This window comes from Sturnira hondurensis, unplaced genomic scaffold (assembly GCF_014824575.4).
Source record: "Sturnira hondurensis isolate 20B ecotype Veracruz unplaced genomic scaffold, ASM1482457v3 Scaffold0022908, whole genome shotgun sequence".
NCBI lineage: Eukaryota > Metazoa > Chordata > Mammalia > Chiroptera > Phyllostomidae > Sturnira > Sturnira hondurensis.
Window position 1 is genome coordinate 9,225,797 of NW_028095539.1, and position 21,242 is coordinate 9,247,038.

At 65.7% G+C, this 21,242-nt stretch overlaps 1 protein-coding gene across 1 annotated transcript; it reads left to right on the forward strand.

Moving 5' to 3' along the window:
* Nucleotides 1-6,302: 6,302 nt before the first annotated feature.
* On the forward strand, nt 6,303-13,433 carry MYMK (myomaker, myoblast fusion factor). Its single transcript, XM_037036770.1, has 5 exons — nt 6,303-6,463; nt 9,842-9,956; nt 10,680-10,828; nt 12,682-12,798; nt 13,226-13,433. Exons 1-5 carry the CDS (start codon nt 6,329-6,331, stop codon nt 13,373-13,375), a joined length of 666 nt encoding a protein of 221 aa, XP_036892665.1. The 5' UTR covers nt 6,303-6,328; the 3' UTR covers nt 13,376-13,433.
* Nucleotides 13,434-21,242: the final 7,809 nt, after the last annotated feature.

Genomic DNA, 21,242 nt, shown 5'->3' on the forward strand with positions numbered 1-21,242 from the left:
CCCCCGCCCTCTGTGCCCCTGCCCAGAGGCAGCGAGGTGGTCTCCCTCAGCGGCCTCCTCACCACCGAGAAGGGTCCCACCCTGGCAAAGCTCTGCCTGTGCCGTGGCTGCCAACAGGACCGACGGGGCAGAGGGCAGCCAGCAGGAACCCCCGCACCCCACCTCCCTGTGCCCAGAGCAGCCAGGCCACCATCGTTGTCACCCCCACTTCACAGATGGAGCGACTGAGGCTCCAAGACAGTAGTGCTCCAGGGAGTAGTAGTGCTCCTCTGGGAGTCAGTGGAACCCAGACTTGAACCCAGGCCCACACTGCCCCCTGCAGTCGGCGTGCTGTAGCACAAACATGCCGGTGCACCCGCTTCTGACCCTTCGCAGATGAAGGTGGGCCACGGCAGGCCACTCTCGCTCCGGAAACCTCTGTCCAGGGCCCTGCACCCAGCACCTGCGCTCTCCTTCCAGCCAACAGCAGGGTGCCTAGTGGGGAAGGGACCCCACAGCCACCTGCCTGCCCACCAGATAGAGTCTGGAAGACAGGCCTGCCCCCCAGCACCCCCCTTCTTAGGGACCTCCTGCAGGGGAGTGGCCCTGGGCCCACTGCCCTCCTCTCCCCCAAGTGCCACCAGGGAGCTCCCAAACTCCAGACCCTCAAGGAGCTTGGGGAGCTGCTTGAACCTCTTGTGGGCTGGGCATTTCTGGGGAGACACCAGGAGCCAGGAAGGCTTCTGGGGAGCCTGAAGCCCCCGGGAATTTCGGGGATGAAGAGCGAGTGCCCGGGTGTGGGGCCACTGTCCGCCCTGCAGAGTGAGGGTCAGTGTGGCCCTCCTGTAGACAGGCCAGGGACACCTTGGGGACCCACCTCCCAGGCCTGGCCAGCCTTCTCGGGCAGAAACCCGAAGTCCCCGGGGCCTCCTGGCCGGCCACCCCCAAGGTGACCAGACGCCAGCACAGCCATGCTCAGAGGGGCCAGGCATGGGGTTCAGGCTCTGCAGCCGCCACCCCGGAAGTCTTGGTAGCGTCATCCCTGAATTCGTGTTCTGGAAGCCACACCCGGCAGGGCAGTGGAGCCAAGGAGCCTGCAGCCAGACTGGGAGCCTCGGCCCCTGCAGAGCAGGTCCTGGCTGCTCTCTGCTCCCCAGGGACCCAGGACCCCCTGAGTCCTGAGGTGGGCTCCCAGCCACTCGCCCTGGGTGTGTCCTTGAGAGCACCCAAAGAAGAGAGCATTAGCATAAAATACGTGCCAACTGGTGTTGCTCAGTGGGCTGAGCGCCAGCCTGAGAACCAAAGGGTCGCCAGTTGGATTCCCAGTCAGGGCACAGGCCTGGGTTGCAGGCCGGGTCCCCAGTAAGGGGGGCGCGTGAGAGGCAACCACACACTGATGTTTCTCTCTCTCTCTTTTTTATTTAAAATAAATAAATAAAAGTTTTTAAAAAGCAGGTGGGGGACTGAGGCAGGCTCAGGGAGAGGGGATGGGTCAGGAGCGGGGCACAGCGGGCCACGGGATGGCCGGCCCAGGCCCACACAGCCCAGAGCAGAGATCAGAAGGCTCCCAGACGTGGTGCAGAGCCCGTGAGAGGAGGGTCCCCCGCCCGGCAGGCAGAAGCCAGTCGGCCCAGTCCAGAGGGCAGCCGTCTCCACCCGCACCCCCGAGGGCCTGGCTGTCCTCCCCACGGCTGAGTCCCAGGGCCTGAGACAAGCACCCGACGGGGACTGGGCCACCAAGGAATGACCTGGCCAGGCCCGGAAGAGGGCCAAGCCCCGGACGGCAGCCCCAGCGGCCCACCAACCCCTCCCAGGAGCACCCAGCCCGCGCCCGGACCCCTCAGGAAGAAACCCCGGCGGTGGGAGGTGGGAGCCTGGCAGGGACTCTTAGCCTCCTCCTGTCCCGCTGTCTCGGCCAGGACCTCTTTTAGGCCCAGTGCTGACGTCCAAGTGTGGGCACTCGGGGGTGCGGGACACGCTCGCCCTCAGAATCGTCCAGAAAGAGGCTCTTCTGTCCCCGATCTAGAGCAAGGCGAAGCCGTGGGAAGCCCAGGCGCGGCTGGGACGTCAGCTTGCTTCTGGAGAGGGACGGCAGGCTGGCCAGGGCTGTGTCTGTGGGGCGCCCAGGGCCTGCCCGGGTGGTCCCGCCAGCCCGGCTGCCGGTGTAGCTCTGGCTAGGACAGCCGGAATCTGGTGTCACTCTGGTGAGCCTGCAGGAGCTAGCAGGCCAGTCTCCAGCCCACAAGGGCTCCCCGACTACACACCTGTGGCCAAGGACGGGTTGGGTCCCCAGGCGCTCTGTCCCCTCTCTGCCTCACCCTCCTCCACCCGAGGTAACAGACTGGAAATGGCGGCGCCAGCGAGTGGCGCCCCGGGCTCCCGAGCAGCCCCTTCTCCACACATGCTGGGGAGGCCACACCCCAGACGGTGAGCGCCCCCAGGGTGCTGTGAGGGTGACCCCCAGGGATTCTCTGACTGACGCTTGGAGCAGGCTCCCCAGAGGCCCGCCCCACTCAGCTCCCACGGTGGCAGGGACCTCGCAGGTCTGCAGGTGAGGGCTCCAGGCTCAGGTGGCGGGGGCCCAGCAGGCCCCCAGGCTGGGAAGGGGTGGAGCGCCCCACCCGGCTCACCTGGCAGGTTTGCAAGAGCTGGGGCAGCCTGAGCTCCTGAGGATCGGCCAGTGGCTGAAGACACCGTCTGGTGGCCATCGTGAGGCCGGTTGCAGACACACAGACACACCGGTCACGTGCACAGGCCAAAGGCCACAGGCCGCAGCCCAGGCCGGGGACCCCGTGGAAAGAACTGCGGAGCACCAAAGCCCAGACTGCCACCCACCAGGTGCAGGGTCCCCGACGAGGGAGCCCCCGGGGCCTCTGTGCCCCGGGGTGACCAGCACTGTGGGCTGGACGTCCAGACGAAGAGGACGCAGACGCAGCAGCTGGCCCGGCAGGCCTGGGCCGGGCAGAGCAGACAGGCAGCTGTCCCGGGGCGGTGGCATTCCAGGCATTTCAGCTCCTCCATAAACCGGGCTTTGCTGGCCAACAAGGGTGAGACACGGGGGGCACAGCAGGTGGGCCCCGCGCCTGCTCCCCACGTCGCAGCTGCCCCACCCAGGGCACCCCCAGCCAGGACTGGCCCCTGCTGGGTCCTCATGGGACTGATGCCACCTGCTGGGCAGAGCGGGAGGCCACAGGGCCCCGGGGCTGGGAGGGGAGGCCAGGCCACTGTGTCTGAGACGCCAGTCCCTGTGGGTCCTACGCTAGAAATGGGTGCCCGGGGCCTGTCTTCCCACCTCTCTGGGCCTCAGTCTCCCCCTCCGTGACATGGGGAAGGCAGAGGACCTTGCCCCACCCCTGGCTGCTGACAGGGCCCATCGGGACAGAGGAGGAAGAGGGCTTGGCCCAGAGCCCGGCACATGGCCAGCACTGAATAAATGTCTGTGTGTGTAAGTGGTTTTCAAGACACACACGGGGCCGTGGGGGTTAGGAGAAGGGGGAGACACGCCCCGCCGGGGGTCAGGGAAGGCGGAGGGCCACAACTGAGCAGGGAGGCCAGCTCGGTGGGGGCGGCCTGGCAGAAGGCGGGTGTGCCCCCTGTGGGGTCTGCTTTGGCCGAACCAGGAGCAGGTGAGGTGGGGTGGGGGCGGGGACCACCAAAGGCAGCTGGCAGGCGGAGGCCGCAGAAGCATGGGGCGGACAGGGGCTGCCAGCGCACGTCCCCACTGGCTCGGCGCCTGCCCAGGTTGAGTCGGCTCCCAGCCCGGCCCCGGCCCGGCCCCCCACCCTGTGCCTCCGGAGGCAGCGCCACCCCCAGAGCAGCTGGCCTGTCTCTTCCACTCGGTCTCCCCCGGTCCCAGCTCCCCGGGCCAACAGCTTCCCCTGCTCCAGGGAGAGCCGAGGGTCATTTCAGTCCTGGTCGGAGCTGGACGCCTCTCCCCAGCCAGCTGGTCTGTCTCCTCACGGCCAGGTCTCAGAAGGGAGTCACGGGCAGGTCGCCCCCACCCCCCTCTGCACTCCGGCTCCCCACTTTAACTGGCAGCTCACAGCCCAGCCTTCCTGCCGGGGCTCCCAGGCCACCCCGGGCCCAGCCACCTGTCTCCCCACTCGGGGGCAGTCCCTCCCTCCTCAGCCCCTTCCTCCTCAATCATCCAAACACATGGGCAGCCAACCACTCTGGCCCTCCTCCACCCCCCTTCTCCGGCTCCTCCCCTCCCCGCAGTTTACGGCTGAAACGCACGCACACACACTCCTGCACAAAACCAACTGTGGAATGTTTCCCTGCTTCTGAGTGGGTTTATGGCTCCAGAGAGTTCTCGGCTAACACCTGGCATCTAATCGCATTTCCTCCCCACACGTGGTCCGCTCCTACTGGAAGCTGGGGTGGGCCGGGGCTGGGGGTGGGGCTGGGGGTGAGCAGAAGCCGAGGGGCAGAGAGCAGGGGGCAGGGGCGATCGGGGCTCCCAGCCGGGCGGAAGGGGGGCGCCTGCCTCTCACCCCGAGCCACACACAGGGTGGGGTCTGGTTCCCCATTTGGAAAGGTCACCGAGTTCTGAAGCACCAGACCAAACTTCGAGGTGCCCACCTGCCCCGGTCCCGGAGTCTCATTCACTCTTTTCACAGAGTCATTCATTCAGCTGTGCCTGTTGAATACCTGCCCGGGGCCTGCTTGGGCGCTGAGGGCCACAGCCGTGAGCTGGCCGGCGAGCCCAGCGCAGTCACAGCTGGAGCGAGCCCAGGGCCACAGCTCTGCCAGTGGTGGGCACTGGGGCAGGAGCCAGTGGGCACCTCAGCCTGCCCGTGGTGGTGGGGAGCCTTCCCTCCAGGCAGATGGATGTTCTCAAAGGGGAGGCAGGAGGCTGGTGGAGATGGGTGTGCTGTGGGCCGGGGGTGGGGCGGCGGGCAGCGGAGCAGGGTGCAGAGGGCCCAGGGGTCTCCGGGGAGCTCGGAGCTCGCCCCCAGCGCTATGGGGACTTGGCAGGCGCTCAAGCCGCAGGACAGCACAGGCAGATGCGTGGCGCAGGCCCGCTCATGGCAGACACAGAGACGGCTCTGGCCAGCTCCAGACACAAAGATTTCTGGAAAGGTGCGAGGCACTCCCAGAGAGAGGAGGGGAGCCTCCGGGCCCCAGACGCAGCCCCTGTCTTCGGTGCTGAGAGGTGCCAGCACCTCTTGGCCTTGCTTCAGCTGTCCCCGCGCGCCAGGCTCCACGCCCAGGGGGACAGACTCTCCACGCGGCAGACCCCCGCCGGCCCAGCGACCACAGGAATGAGACACTTGACACAATGTGGGGGGACGTCAGGGATTTCCAGTGAAAGAACGCAACGCCCCGGACGCTCACTGTCCCTGGGTAGGGGCGTTCCAGAACAGGCAAGGCCATGACCGAGCTCCTCTGCTGCCGGGAGTCCCTCACACGAGGGACACCCCAGGGCGGTGGGGACACCGTGGTGGGCACACACCTGCGTGCGCTTGTCCAAAGCCATGAGCTGCATGCTTCAGATCTGTGCCTGTGGTCCCGTGTGACGTCATCACAGCACCCTGTCGTGATAAAACAAAGAAAGAAAGAAATGGGAATAAAAGCTGCTCTTTGGCCGAGACAAACCAACCAGTGACCCAGGAGCCCAGTCTTTCCAGGGAGCGGGTCCGCCTGGGCGGCCCACACATGCCCCTCATTCCTGGGCCAGAGAACCAGGGGGCCCCTGCCTGACAGCCCCCCCCAAGACCTCTTGCAAGAAGGGAAGGTGATTTCTGGAAGGCTAGCAATGCTGAGAGGCAAGCGGCCAGCCTCACCGTTGGGCTGAGGATGCACCGTGCAACAAAGTAACCAAGCGGCACTGGGTGTCGGCTGCAAGAGTCTGGCCACCAAGGGAACCCAAGTGGGAGAGCAGAGTGAGCAGCACACAGGGGCTGCTAACACGTGAGACCCACCCACAGGTCCTCTCCATGTTCCCAGGAGGCTCAGTCCGGGTTCTCTCACCTCTCACTGCTGGGAACAGGTGACTCCCGCCCGGGGCCCCCGGCCCCCTCCATCCGGGCTCCCGAGCGCCCCGGGGAAGCGGGAGATGGTGCTCAGTGGGACTTTCTCCTCCCAGGTTGCCGCCTCTGAAACAGAAGTGGGGTCCCCGTGAATTAACGCCGGCCTCTCCAAAAGTCAAAATAAGAAACTGAAACCTCAGGGACAAGTGCCGGTCACGTGGCGCGTCAGCTGTCGGACCCTCTGCGCGTGCCGCGTGCCCTCAGATCCCAGCCTCCCAGGCGGGCGTTCACAGCACAGCTGCCCCCGGCGCCTCGCCTCTCGGGTTTTCCTGGCCCTGGGACCTGGGACCTGCAGCCAGGGCCTTCCTCCCCGGCCCATGGGGACACTCGTGGCCAAGCTGCTCCTGCCCACCCTCAGCAGCCTGGCCTTTCTCCCCACCGTCAGCGTGGCCGCCAAGAGGCGCTTCCACATGGAAGCCATGGTCTACCTCTTCACCACGTTCTTCGTGGCGGTGAGTCCGGGTGGGGGCGGGGGACCTGGGGGGCGCTGTCCTCCACCTCCTTCCTGTATTTTGTGCGGAAAAAAAGTGACTTCCAAGTGACAGAAAGTGCCCAGAGACCGGGAGAGGGGGGTGGGGTGCCGCTGCACCCCTCTGGGCCTCAGTTTCCCCGCTGGCACTCTGGGGTCTGTGAGTGAGGCCCCACAGTGGGCCAGGCTCGGTCCGTGGAGGACAAGCCCTCCGGGGTGTCCTTTCCTTGCCACTGGCCGGCCGGCCACGTCAGGCCACTGTGGCTCCAGTGTCCCCTCCCCCACTCCTCTCCCAGCAGTAAGAACAGGGCAGCTGAGCTGGGAGGGCCGAGTGAGCCAGGCCCAGGAGGGGCCGGCAGGCTGGGGGCCGAGCAGGGCCCACGAGTCCGACCGCAGAGCCCGGAGCTGGGCCCCGTTCCGAAGGGCCCCCTCTGGGGCACCTGCCCCTCCTCCTTCGGGTCCTTCCTTCTCTTTCTATTTACGTGTCTGGGGGGCCGTCTCAGGGCTCCCCCTCCCTCCCCTCAGCCCGCGCACCCCACCCCGTCTCCCTGTGGGTCTCTTCTCCTCCGTGTTTCTCTTACTGGTTTTCTCTGTGTCTCTCGGTGTCTACCTTTTCTTTCTTTCTTTTTCTTCGTCTCTGTCTGGTTTCCTCTCGGGGTCTGGAATCCCATCCCCATCACCGCTCTGTGTTCCTTGGACCTCGGAGTGTCTTTCTGCCTCCATCCATCCCTCTAGCTTCTGTCTGTCTGTCTGTCTGTCTGATCGATCACCTGTCTGCCTCTGTAGTGGAACCTTGGGTGGAACCGCATTCCCGGGGGCTCGGGGCCCCACCTCTGGGTGGGAGAGACCTACAAAGGCACTGACCATGAGCCAGCGTCCCGGGGGGGGGGAGTTCGATGGGTGCCTCATACACACGAGCCTGGCTAGGCTTCTCCGCACCCCGAGAGCCTGGGACTGTGGGGGGCTCCTTTGTCAGGCAAACACACCGAGTCCTTGGGGAGCTGAGACGTGTGTGCCCAGGAAGCCCTGGGTGCGCTCCTGAGCGCCTGGCTCGTTCGCGGCTTTTTGCGAAATGCCGTTCCATGCCCCTCTCGGGGCCCCAGCCTGGGAGGGGAAGTCAACTTGTGATGGGCGAGAAGTGGAGGCACAGAGTGGACACGGGACAAGGGCGTCAGGGCTGGGGACAGGAGCCGGGGGGTCTGGTCCCCCAGGCCCACGTGGGACCCAGCCTAGAAAACCTCAGGCACTGCCTGTCCCCACCAGGGCTGGGCTGGTCCGGCAGCTGCCTCCCCACCGCCCTCAGAGGCCTGCCCCGCCCCCCTGCCCCGCCCAGAGTGGCAGAGCCAGCTGCCTCCTGTGACAAATGTCTTCAGGCCTCAAAGCCACTCTCAGCCCCTTTCTCCACGAGCCGCCCCTGGCATCACCATGGGATCTGCCTGCGTCCCGACCAGGACCCTCCAGGACAAACGCCATTTCCACGCCAGACTCCACACTTGTGCCGCCACCCGGAGTCCCTTGGCCTCGGCCACGGAGCAGCTTTTCTTGTTCCCGTTTGACAGAGGGGCCCGAGTGGTCAGCCACTTGCCCGAGCCTGCACAGCAAGGACCCGCTGGGTCGGCCTCTGAAGGCCGTGCCCCACAGCCGCACCCCGCCCCACCAGCGCCCTCCCGGGGCCGGGCCTGCCCCCGCCCCCAAAGACGGCGGAGGCCTCAGCTGCCTACCTGCCCAATGCAGGTGCACCAGGCAGCAGCTTGGAGAGGGGCTCCCAAACCAGGTCTCCTTAAACCACCCTGGGCCCCGCCTCCCAGACCCTGCCCCCCACGGGAGAGGCTTGCTGAGCACCAGCTGCAGGGAGCCCATCATGGCCAGGAGGAAGCGGACACACTCCTGCTCTGGGTGGGGCAGGGCACAGGGCCTGCCCAGAACGTCAGAGCGATTCAGTCTGTAGGTGTGTGCGGGCGTCTGTGCCACAGAGGAGAGGTGCGGAGTGCAGGGAGGCTGGGCTGGGGGCCTGGGAGACGTGGTTCTAGGAGGAACAGGGGTGCAGGAGGGCATCCTTGTCACTCTTCGGTCCTGCCTCGGCCTAGAGCCATGGGGAGGGGCAAGCATCGTCCTCTGGCCTCTGTGCCACGGGGATTGTGCCCCTTGATCAGACCCCACCTGAAGCTGAAGCTATTGCCCTAGCTACTCAGTCACAGCCACTGCCTGCTTGCTCCCCTAGTCTCCTCTTTGCCAACCTGAACTCAAACAGTGCAGCACCCAGAACACAGCACCGGGTGGGGCTGACTGGAGCCGCAGGGCCGCCTCCGCCCCGTCGGGACGTGCTGCCCCCAGCAGGCCCTCCTGGGTGCACCTGCACCCCGGCCGCCTGCTGCTGAAGCCAGTAGGAGCCGTGAGCCCATCCCCACGGGCCCCACCCACCAGGCAACCCCGAGCTGTCCCTCGGCCCCCTCCCTCCTGCCGGGCCAGGCTCATCAAGGGTCCATTGTGCTGGTCCCTGGCTTGTCTGTGCCCTCGGACTTGTCAAAATAATTATGTCATGTAATTAAATATTACCTAGCATGATGAAATGTGTACACGGAAGGGGAGTTGTTTTCTGTCAGAAAGAAGGTGACAGCTTGGAAAACACTCCCCGCGGGCACTTCGCTTTAGGGTCTGGTCCCAGGTCAGGGCCCACAGGGATCGGCCCGTGAGAGTGCCACCTCGAGCCGCATGCACGTCGGCACCTCTCTCTCTCGCTCCACTTCTCTCTCCAAATGCATTTAAATTTGATCGGTGGGACAACCGTAAGGATGCGGGGTGGCGGTGTCCAGCATGCGCTTCACGGGCTTCCCGCACTTGAAAGAGACAGACGCTGAGCCGGTTCCCCACTGGCAGCCGCAGCACCAGCCCCAAGCCCTGCCCCAAAGTCAGATCTCTGACACAGACCCCGACCTGCCTCGTCTTGGGGTCTCTCGGGGACGGTCAGAGGCCTGAGGCTCCACACGCCCAGTCGGGTCTGAGAAACCCCACTGAGGGGCCAGGGGCAGCCTGGTCACCAAAGGGGTGAGCTGTGGAAGGAAAGGCCCCCTGGGCTGCTGAAGAGCCACGGGCACACCCCTCCCCAAAAAGGCATCGGCCTCACATCCAAAGGTCGGGGAGAGGGCCCTGGCTGAGAGGCCCCGGTGTGGAGGGGACCTCTGCAGGCTTCGTGGGAGTGAGCCCCAGCTCCTGGCAACATGACCCCCTGGGGGCAGCCACCAGCAGGGCCCCCACTTCACAGAGGCAGCCATTCGGTGCCTCCGCCCAGGGTGTCCCAGCCCATCAGGGCCCCGGGCCCCAGGGCTGTCCCCATCACTGACCCCCCCGGGCCTTCCGGCAGCTCTCCCACGCCTGTGACGGGCCTGGCCTGGCGGTGCTCTGCTTCCTGCGTCAGGACATCCTGGAGTACTTCAGCGTCTATGGGACGGCGCTCAGCATGTGGGTCTCTCTGATGGGTGAGTGGCCCCCGCCCCCACTTGGAGAGCCCCCTCCCTCCCCGGGGCTTCGGAGGCCAGCCTAGAGTCTGGAAGGGAGACCCAGTTCTCCAGGGCCCGGATTCCCGTTTCCCACGCCCCTTTGAAAGTACACACCCGACGAGGGTTTGTGGTGACCACTTTACGCGGCGGAGGGAGGTGTCAGGCTGCTCCGCCCGCCCCCTCCGTCTTTCACCTGGAGAGCACCTGTTCGGCGTCGGGGTGCACCCCCAAGACCTGCCTTCACACGCCTGACTTCGAGGTTTTCAGCTTGGGTTTGGGTGAAGGCGGGCACGTCCCAGCGCACGCGCTCCTGCAGCCCTGTCTTACTCGCCACCGTCTGAGGTGGAGTCGGAACACAGGCCCCGTTGCACAGGCCTCCTGCCCGTGACAGGCCCCGTGGAGGCCCCGATATTTCTCACCTGCCTCTGGTCTGTGTCTTCCTCCTGGTGGCCCCACGCAGTGGCTTCTTTTCCGGCCCCGTGGCGTCCACGGGGAAGCAGCCGCCTGGCTCCGCCCTCAGGCAGCTGGTGTCCAGGCCCCGGGGACACCAGGTGGGTCCCAGAGTCCCGCTGGCTGAGGGGAGGGGCTGCCAGCCACAGCTAGGCCCCCACCAGACGCCTCCAGGAGAGCAGTGGCCAGGGGCAAGGGTCAGGGGCAAGGGGGCCACTCGCCTCTCCCGGTGTCTGTCCCTGGCCCCTCCAGCGCTGGCCGACTTCGACGAACCCAGGAGGTCCACGTTGGTGATGTTTGGAGTGCTGACCATCGCTGTCCGCATCTACCATGACCGCCAGGGCTACGGGGTGTACTCGGGCCCCGTGGGCACAGCCGTCCTCATCATCGCAGCCAAGTGGGTGCGTACCGGGCGGCCCTCTGCAGATGGGCCCTTCCCCTGTGTCCCTTCCCTCCCACCTTCTGGGTCGGCAGGCGGCCAGACGCAGCTTCGGCCCAAACACGTGGAAAAGGGCCCTCTGGGCCCAGCCCACGGGCCCGAAGCCCACGAGGCCCTTTGGCCCCTCAAGGCCCCTCAAACCCTCCGTTGCCCCAGGACCCTCCTGGTTTCAAGGACCATGACCCCTTCCCACTATCCCAAGCTAATGAGGGACATTGAGGCAGGACGGACGCAGTGACACTCCCTGGAACCCCAGAACAAGTGAAGGAGCCTCGCCTGGCAGGGTGCTGAGCCCAGGCCTGGCAAGCCAAGGGCATCGCTCAGGGGAGGGGTCGGCTGGGCCGGGGGTGCGGAAGGTGCGCACAGCCCGTTGTCCACACTCGGGAGGGTGAACGAGATTCCGGCGGTGAGCCCTCCACTCTCGGCCGCGTCTCCCCGCACCCCTCGGAGCAGGGGTTTGCTCCGCCCTGTGGCTGATGGAGAGATAAGGCGCAGAGAGACCTGCACGTCAGCTAGAAGTCGCAGCAAATGGTCCGAGGCCAGGCCTTGGCCTTGGCAGTGAGAGAAGAGACACAGGGTCTTGACCACCCCCACTTGGGGAACACACACTGGCCCTGGGTGGGCGCAGGGAGCCCCTGAAGCTGCCTGTGAGTGCGCCCATCCGACGCCCCGGCCCTGAGGAAGGACCGAGTTGAGGAACGTGTTGGAACCTGACAACCCAGAGAGCTCTGGGCTCTGACCAGGTGTCCCCGGGCGGGATGCAGGGTAAAGGTTCCTGGTCTGGCCTGGAGGGCTGCTCGGCCCCGGTCTGCATCACTTGGAATCTGGGCTGCATTTTAATCGGCCAGAAGAGCAGACGGCCACTCGCTGACTCGCTGACATCTTCGGACCCAGCCACTGAACCGCAAGGGCAGCCTGGCTCCCTGCGCCTGGGGCTCAGCCTGTGTTTCCTAGACCATTGAACGTGGAGTTCATTTCGGATTTCCAGGGGCAGCTGTTTTCAGGAAGGAGGGTGGCTTTTTCTCCGGGAGGCACATCCCTTCTCCAGCAGGGTGTGGGGGCAGCGGTCCCCTGGGCGAGGACCAGGCAGAGGTGTGCAGGGCCCTCGGCAGGGCCAGGCCAGGGCGAGACCTCGGGCAGGCAACCTCGGACAGGCGCAGGGCCAGCGGCCGGCGGAGTGTTCCCTGGGCCGCAGCAGCCACACCTGCAAGCCGCCTGCACCAGCGCAGGTCCCGATTCCTCACAGGCCGAGGCCGGGTGCAGGGAACTTGACACTGAACTGCGTTTCGTCACTCACTTGGGGGCAAGGGCTGCCCTGCGCTCTGTAGGCACCATGCAGGGCCTGGGCCCCCCGTGATAGATGCAGCCACCCAAACGCCCGTGCTCTGAAACTGCTTGGCCGCGTGGGGTGGATGTGCGGGACACGGGCTCACATCAGTCGGTGTATGCGGGTCCATCTTTCTGGACGTCAGTGCCCACTGAGCACTTGGCACCTGAGAAGTTGCAGGTTCAATGTGCTTGTCGTGACTGTCTGATTGGTAGGACTGTGTGTCCGTCGGCCACGGATGCACCAAAGGCCGCCACAGGCCGTTGCGGGCATCGTAGGATCCACCCTGGCGGCAGGCCCCGCACCCAACACCCCTCAGCTGTGAACAGTGTCTAGTCCCCTCGAGGGTCCCCTGTGGCTTGGACAGAGAAATGTGTAGGGGGGCTAGCCATATCCCAAAGAGGCAGGCGGGGGTCTCGGGCTCAGGGTGGCCGTCCCCGGAGGGACATGGTGACCTGAGGGCCCTCCCATTGCCCCCGTACCTGCAGCTGCGGCAGATGAAGGAGAAGAGGGGCCTGTACCCCGACAAGAGCGTCTACACCCAGCAGATCGGCCCTGGCCTCTGCTTCGGGGCCCTGGCTCTGATGCTGCGCTTCTTCTTCGAGGTACCTGGGGGCGGGGCGGGGGCGGGGCCGGCCCACAGTGCCAGCCCTCCCAGGTGCTGGCGGGCAGCTCCCTCCAGCCCTGGCACCACTGAGAGATGAAGGGCATCCGGGGCAGCAGCCCTCACTGGCGGGGGGCAGGGGGGGAAGGACTGGAGATGGAGGGAGGGAACAGAGGGAGAGAGAGAGGGGCCTCAGACTCATGGTCAAAGGCCAGCGGACAGCAGGGTCCTCCGGTGCTCCGGGGCTTGGTGGCCGGAGAGACCACCCAGAGCGGGACAGCGAGGGGCGGACAGGCGGTGGGGTTGGGAGGAGCGCCCCCCCCCGCCCCCGCCTCCGTCAGTGGCGGTGCCGGGTGGGCGTGTCGGGGGGCCTGGATGGGCGAGGAGCTCGGGGAGCAGCTGAGGACCGACCCCTGCCCGCCCTGCAGGGCTGGGATTACACCTACGTCCACAGCTTCTACCACTGCGCCCTGGCCATGTGCTTCGTCCTGCTGCTGCCCAAGGTCAACAAGAAGGCCGGGAGCGCGGGGCCGCCGGCCAAGCTGGACTGCCCCACGCTGTGCTGCGCCTGCGTCTGACCACGCCCTGCAGCCTGGCCCCGCCCCGCCCTCTTGCCCCTCCCCAGCCGGAGTGTCCGGCTGGAACCCCGCCGTGCACTCTGCGGGGCACAGGGGTTCGGGGAGCCCTTCCCGCACCCCCATACGAAGTTACTACGGGCTGCGGAGCGCCACGCGGGAAAGAAAAGGAGCTTTTCCCCCTGCGGGCTTCAGGCAGGACACACGGGTGTGTGGGGCCGGAACCACCTGTCTGTCCACTCCCTCCCCTCCCTCCTCACCTGCAAGTCCCAGCCAGGAGCTCTCGTGTCCTCCCCTCACAGCTCCGGCCTGCCTGCCCGCCCATGGCCACCCCTCTGGCTGGGTCTCTGGATTAAGTTTTCTTGACGACAATAACCAATACGAAGCGCCTCGACTCACTGGCCTCACTGGGAGCCCTCGTGCGTGCCCGCTTCCGTCCTCTGAGCCCTGCCCGCGGCACCCCAGCGTGGGCCGCAGGTCTGGGCGCAGGGACCTGGGGCGGTGGCAGGCGGCGTCCCCCCGGGCAGGGCCCAGGGGAGGTCGGCCGCCCCACTCGGAGCCTGTCTGCGCCGCCCTGGGGGGTGGCGGGAGCGGTCTGCCAGACGTCACCTCACAAACCCGAGCCCACCCCACTTCCCGAGTGGCCCAGGCACGTCTGACAGGCGGGAAGTTCCCTGCACCTGCCCGGGGCCTGTTTGTGTTTCCAGACCACGTCCACCCACGTCCACCCCACTGCGGGGCACGGCCGGCTCTTTGTCTGGGAGTCACCTCTGGCACACCTCAGCTGGCTTTAGCACCAGGGGCTGGGGACAGGATGGACCCCTTGGCCAGGCGCCCCCACCTGCCAGCCTTTCTGACCGCCCAGGGGCTCCCATCTCGGGCCCTGGACACCCACAGCCCGGCCTGGCTCAGCACCTCCCTGTCCTCACAGCCTGTGGCAGGCGGAGCAGCCCACTGGGCTCTTTGCACAGTTGCCCAGGTCTCACCGAGCCGAGGAAACGGGACCACCCCCCAGGCCTGCCCCGTCGCAGGGCCCTAGGGAGCGGGGGGAGGCCCGGGGGATGCCCCACTGGCTACAGGTCTGCTTGTGGGTGCACACACACATACACATTTGTGCACACGCACACACCACGTGAACAGTGTCTCCCTCTGGCCAGGGGACGCTCGGGTCACAGGGCCAGGCTGTAAGAGAAGGGAGGTTCCGGGGCCACGTCGGGGACCAGGGGGCGCTTCTCCAGAAACAGGGGGGCCAGGTGGCCACCACCCTCCACTCCCCTCTGCCCTGCCCCGACCCTCTTCACCCGCCACTGCCGGCTGGCCCCCCTCCCCGCCCCTCCCCCTTGCCGCCCCCCGCCCACCCTGGTGAGCGTGCCCAGCTCCCACCTCTGTGGCAGTGCATGGAAAATTGGAAGCGGCGGGAGGCTCCCAAGCCGGGAGGAGGTGAGGGGCCTGCCAAGCGTGGACGGGCCGCGCTAACAGGCCGCTCACTGTGGCCGCGGTGATTTACGAGGCCGTCTGGGAGCCCGGCCAAGCCTGTAAGTCATGGACAATTAGGAAGCTCACTCCAGCCCTCGGCCCGTCCGCCTCGGCTCCAGGCCCGCCACGCCCCTCCCAGGCAGGGCCGGCTCCCAGAGACCCTCGGAGGGCCCCAGGGCAGGGGGGACCTGTGCCCACTTTGCAGATGAGGACACTGAGGGCCAGGATACCAGCTTCTGAGTTGGTGGCTGTGCCCAGCATCTTGTCAGTCACCCCAAAGGCGTGAGCCTCTGGCCCAAAGGGCCACTTTGACATCCTGGGGGCTCTGCCTAAGGGCCCAGAGAGGGTGCCTAGGGAAGGACCGGAAAAGGACGAGGCCGCCCAGAATGGCCACCCCGATACCTCAAGACAAAAGAGGAAGGAGTGCCTTGGCCCTCAACAGAAACACCTCTGACTGCCGCCGTCACCCAGCTTGGGGTCTTCGTGTCCCTAGAACCTCAGGTGCTTGGCACCCGGCAAGGCCTTCCCCTCCCCCATTAGGCTCCAGGCAGGACTCAAGGGGGCCTGGGGAGCCCGAGTCCCGGGGTCTCCACCAGTGAGAGCCGGAAACGCAGCCCTGGGCATTCCCGGAGCCCCGGAGCCGCGCCGCACTGAGCGCTGGCTGTGACGGCGGTGGCGACGTGGAGGGGCGCGTGGCCCCGGCACGTGGGAAATGAGGCCGGTGAGCAGAAGGGGCTGAGTCTCTCCGTGTACGCCGGTTTTGCTTTAGGTTTGAGCAGCTGCAGGCGCAGGGCCGCAGGGGCAGCACAGGCCGCCCCGTTGCTTTTGAACTTCCGACGACCCACAGACAGCGATTTCCCCAGAGTGGGCGCGGTGCCGGGGGCCCGCTGACATGGGACACCCCGGGGATGCCTCGCCAAACCCCCAGAAGGCAATGGGCTCCAGTACCCTGCACAGTAATGGGCAGCCCTGCCCTGGGGGCGGCGGCCACCGTGTGAAACACCACCACCGCAGGGAGCAAACGGACAGGCCACTCCCTGGGCCCGTGGGTTGGGGACCCTGGGTTACACCCAATGACCCAGGTAGAGGTGCTGCAGGACCCAGCTCTGGCTGTCAGGACAGGGGAAGGACGGGGAAAGCAGGATGGTGTGCCCCCGCCCCGAATCTTGTCTGAACCCCATGGGGGCGGCGGGCGTGCACCGGCCTACAGGAGCGCCCTCGGCCTGGGCCCGGGCCCCACACCCTGCCGAGCATGCGGTAGAGCTGCCGACGCTCTGGCCTGGCCCCCACGGACGGTCCCTTGCCCAGTGCACGTCCCCTCCCCGCCGCACACAGGCCTGGAGCCTGGCCGGGGGAGGGCGCCGCACACCTCCGGCAGCCCAGCGAGAAGTATTATAAACATTCACAACAACCAGACAAAACAGTCTATTGTAGCAGCCCCTCTGCCCGCCCCCCCACACCCCGCGGGGCGAGGCTGGCACGGCAAGAGGCGCCCTGGGCCTCCGCCAGGACGCCCCCTGTTTTCGCAGCACGGTGTTTCCGTCTGAGGGCGTCTGCGTGCCGTGGCCTTTGTCTGTCTGCTACTGAAATTTCCTGTCTGTTCTTCTCTTCTCCAGCAAGACCATCTGAAACCCAAAACTTTTATTGCCCCTTTTAAAGACACTTTACAGCTCCCCGGCTGCCTCCGACCCTGCGCCTTGCTGGAGCTGCTATTGCCCTCAGGGCTAGTGCGCCGGGCGCTCTGCGGCCGCTGGGCCTTGGCGGGAGGAGCCCCGGGAGAGCGGGGCCAGGCCGGTGGGCACCGCGGCTCCACAGAGCCCGGGAAGCCCATGGGGCGAGGCTGGCTTGCTGCTTAGCGGATTCGCTGGCTAACAAAGCTGTCTGGGCAACAGGTCCCCTGCCAGGCTGTTGTCCAGGCCACCCCGTCGCTGCTCCAGCCCTGGAGCCTGCGTCATCTTCGCCCCCGGTCTCCTCCCCTTTGACCGGCAGCCGCAGCCTCCCCTGCGGTCCACTCAGGCCCATCGGGGTGAGTTAAAACGGAGGCTGGCGAGACCAAACATTCTTGGGAAAGAGGAAAGGGCAGAAAAAGGGGGTGGGAGGCTGGGGTGGGGGGCGGAGGGTGGGGTGTCCGGGGCCAGACGGGGCTCCCTTGCTTCTCCCAGTTCTCCCAGCCTCAGTTTCCCCCGTTGTAACAGTGCCCACCTCCCATGGGTGTCTGCCAAGGTGAAACAAGATGACGGAATCCAAAGCGCTTTGCACCATGTTTTATACAGAGCATTTTTTAAAATAGCGTCGTCGTTCTGTGCAGCGGTCATGGGCGGGCAAGGACGTCTTGGGTGTCTGAGAAGGCTCCTCACTTCAGGGGACACTCGCCCCTGTCATGGGACTGAAGACTTCCGTTTGCCAAGGAAACGGAGTGCTTAAGTGCCACGTTTGTTATGGACTAAGGAAGTAAGCAAAGCAGGCTGCCTGGAAGAGGCAGGTTGGAGCCTGAACTGGACCCCGGGAGCCAGCGATGCCCAGCTCTAGGGACTCACAGGCGATGGCCTCCCAGTTCTGCGGTTCTAGGTCTGACTGTCCCTGAGCCCGCCCTGCCACCTCCTGTGTCCTTCCTGTCCCAGTGGCGAGAGAACCACACCGCCCACCAACAGCCAAGCTGTCCTTGTGTTTGTCTCGTTTGTGTCTGGCACCTGTCCCAGGACAAGACAGAGGCGGGGGTGGGCAGAGGCGTTCCTCCCCAGTCCTCCCTCGGGGCCGAGGCAGTCAGCCCACAAGCGGACTTTGGAGGGGGCCAGGCGTGCGCGGGCTTCCCCACCCGGCCTTGCACGGCGGCAGGACAGTCCTCCCCCCCCCCCGCCAGGCTGCCTTCCTGACAAGTCACCACATCTTCGCTGGGTCTCAGTCTGCCCCTGGCGCCTGGCCTGGCCCAGCAGGAAGCGAGGGGCGCAGCTCCTTCAGGGCCCGGCTTGCACGTCGCCGCCCTCCTGGGTGGTCCCTGGGTGCCCAGCCCCTTTCTGAGCCCTGCGGGTGCCCCGGGTGCCAGGACTTCCAAGCCTGCACAGTGGGGTAGCAAAGCAGGGACGAGGACACGGGGCGGGGGGGTGTGCACCGCATGCTGGCCAGAAGAAGAGGGGTAGTGGTCAGTGGGGCCTCCGGGTGCCATAGGTCGTTGTATTGTGGGAGGGTGTTAGGTAGGGCGGTCTTGGAGTCTGGTCCCACCACTGTGACAAGGGGCAAAACTCAGGGAAGAGACCAGAGGCTGCTACGGGCAGGAGGGACAGTGAGCCGGGAGGGGGCAGGGAGAGGGGCAAGAGGTGGCAGCCGCGCAGCTGGCTCAAGGAGCCTCGCCGGCCCCCGGCTGCCTGGGCTTCCACAGGAGCCAAGTGTGGTGGCTGGTGGCGCCCAGAGCACCTTCAGCCTGGCGGACCTCAGCCTCCGTCCCCAGCCTGTCGGGGACTGATATCGAGGTGAGCTGTCACTGGTGGTCACGGCCCAAAGCTTGGGAAAGGTGTACTGGTTTTGTCAAGTGGTCCAGAGTCCGGGCACCCCCCTTTCCCTGGTCCCTGGTCTGCCTGCACCCTTCGTGGAGTGGGAGAAGTGGGGATGGGCGTGCCTAGAGGGGCCCGGGAGACACCCCCCCGCAGGGCAGAGCTCGGCGCTGGCTGGAGCCCCCGGCCCCCGGTCCCCATGCTGCCCGCACGAGCGTGTCCATGCACAGATGAGCATCTCCATCTCAGTGGGGGCGGGCTCTCGGCTTCCCTCAAAGAGGCCGCTGGCTAGTCAGTGACCCCAGAAGCCTTAGCCTTGACCTCTTGCTTGCCTGTCCATCAGGAGCAGGATGGAGGCGTGGTGCTGGAGGACCCAGTCCCCAGGGCCATGAACCTTGGGTGACTTTCAGCCCCCTAAACGCAGGGACCTCAGCCTGTGCCACTAGGCCATCCAGTGAGGCAACGGGGGGCAGCACCTTCCCCGCACCACCCCACCCCATGCCAAGAGCCTGCCCTGGCCCAGGAAGGCCGACAGAGGTGCAGGGACCCCCATCCGCACCCCAGGTGGACCGGTGCCACATTGTCAAGCCGCTGTCTGGTGTGCGGCAAGCAGCAGTGTGAATTCCACGTCACCCACCCACGTGCACCCTGGAGAAGCAGACGACGCCAGCTCCATCTGCCCTCGCGGAGCCCCCTCGGCTGTGGAAGCTGAGGTCCCCCCCAGGGGGCAGCCAGCAGATGGCAGTGACCGTCCCGAGTTCAGGGCCAGGCAGGGTGGGCCCAGGGGAGGGAGAGGTGAGCGGGCTTCCGAGAGCCCCAGCCTTCCATGCCTTCCTTGGGTTTTGTTTTCCCGGCAGCTCGGCGAACAGGAGGCTGCTGGCCGAGGGCCCCAGCCGGGGCCAGGCTACCGGGTGGCTGTGGCCACATCTGGAAGATGTTTAGCAGCGCCCCCGCCCCCCCCACCCCCCACCCCCAGCCTTGGCCTCCACACAGCAGCTGATACGCACCTGCTGCTGGCGGGGAAGCCGCCGGCCTCTGACCGACCGACGGCCTGGCTTCCAGGGGTGGGAGAGGAGGGCAGAGGCTGCTAGACAGTTTCAAAAGCCCTGTGACAGCAGAACCCAAGACACCGGGACAAAAGGTGACCTTGGGGGCCAGCGAGGGCTGGCCCATGCCCCCTGCAGACTCTCGCTCTCCTGCCGGACCCACAGGTCCCAGGTCCCACTAATCCTCGTGGTCACCCCCATGATGGACCTCAAAGCCCAGAGGGGGCTCTCACCGCGTCCCCTTCCACACCCTAAGTCACCGGGCCGTCCTGGCCGCCCCCTTGCACAGGTTGGAAAACCAAGGATCACTGAGGTGGCAGCGAGTGCGAGATCTGGCGTGGAGGGGCTGAGACCAGGCCCCGTGGGGCCGGGGCTTCTTCGTCCTGCGTGCGGCCCACGGCCCCGGCCCCTTGTCCTGCCGTCCGATGACATATGGGGAAGCTGCACTATGGGCCGTCCAAGGCCCTGGGGCAGCACGTACGGTGGGCACTCGGGAGGCGTGGCCGCGGGCTGTCCTGGTTCTGATTGCGCTGTGGTTGGCGGACCCCAACCCAGTGTTAGGGGGCTTTGCGTCACCCTGAAGTTCTCTTGTGTCTCTTCGTAGCCAACCCCTGTATCCTCGCCTCCCTCCACCCCCCGCCCCGGCCCAGGCAGCCACCAACTCATGTCTGTCTGTAAGTATTACCTCTTCTTGGAACTGGACGGTTCTATCTGTGTGAAATGTCTTTTGTTTTGTTTGTTTTTAAGATTTTATTGATTTATTATTAGAGAGAGAAGAAGGGAGAAAGAGAGGGAGAGAATCATCAGTGTGTGGTTGCCTCTCACATGCCCCTAATCAGGGACCTGGCCCGCAGCCCAGGCGTGTGCCCTGACTGGGAATCGAACCGGCGACCCTTTGGTTCGCAGGCAGGCGCTCAGCCCACTGAGCCACACTGGCCAGGGCCTGTTTGTCTCTATACGCTGTAATTGCCAATACATTCGGCCTAATTCCTACCATCTTATTTTATCTTTCTCACGTTTCTTTTTGTCTCCTTTGCTGCCTTCTCCCGGGTTACTGGGTTTTTCCGTCCTGCTTTCCTCTCTGTTGGTTTAGAGTTTACACTTTTCGTTCAGTGGCTGCTTGTCTAAGGCCCTGCAGGGCTGAGGCTGGTGTCTCCCTCCCGACCACCACAGGGACTTGGGACACACCGACTTCCACGGCCTCCCTGCTGACCGTGAGGCCGTGGTTGCCTCTCGGCTCTGCTCTGTCCGTGTTCAGATGCGCGGGGCAGGGCTACCGCCCCGCTGTCGGCTTGCCCACACGTGTGGCCACCGCTCCACTGTCCCTCTCTCCTTGCTCCCGCCGTCCCATCGGGGGGGCCCACTCCTCCGGTCCGGCATGTCCCTTAAAACTTCCAAGCGCGTGAATTGTCGGTAGGACCCCGTCTTGATTTTTATTTGCCTCTTACTGTCCCTGTTTCGCCCCTTTTCAGCGGCTACTGAACTCTAGTGGGACAGTCATTTGCTCTCAGCGTTTCCACGACATCACGTCTGTGTGGCTGCGTCCCCGTCATTGCCCGGAAAAGTGGTCTCTCAGACTAACTCTCCTGCAGGTAGGCGGGGTGTTCTCTCTGGCTCTTTCTCGAGCCTTCTTTTCGTCTCTGGTGTTCGGCACTTTGACTCTGTGGGAGCTACGTGCAAAAATCCACCTCCCCCACTTTAAAAAAAAATCTTGCTTGAGATTCATGAGCTTCTTCTGCTGGGGGCGGCGGGCGGGGCTTCCATTCCTTAGCTCTGGGACCATGCCAGCCAGAGCTCTCTTCAAGCAGCGCCCCGACCCCGTAGTCTCTCTCTTCGTTTTCTGGGACTGTGGGGCGCACT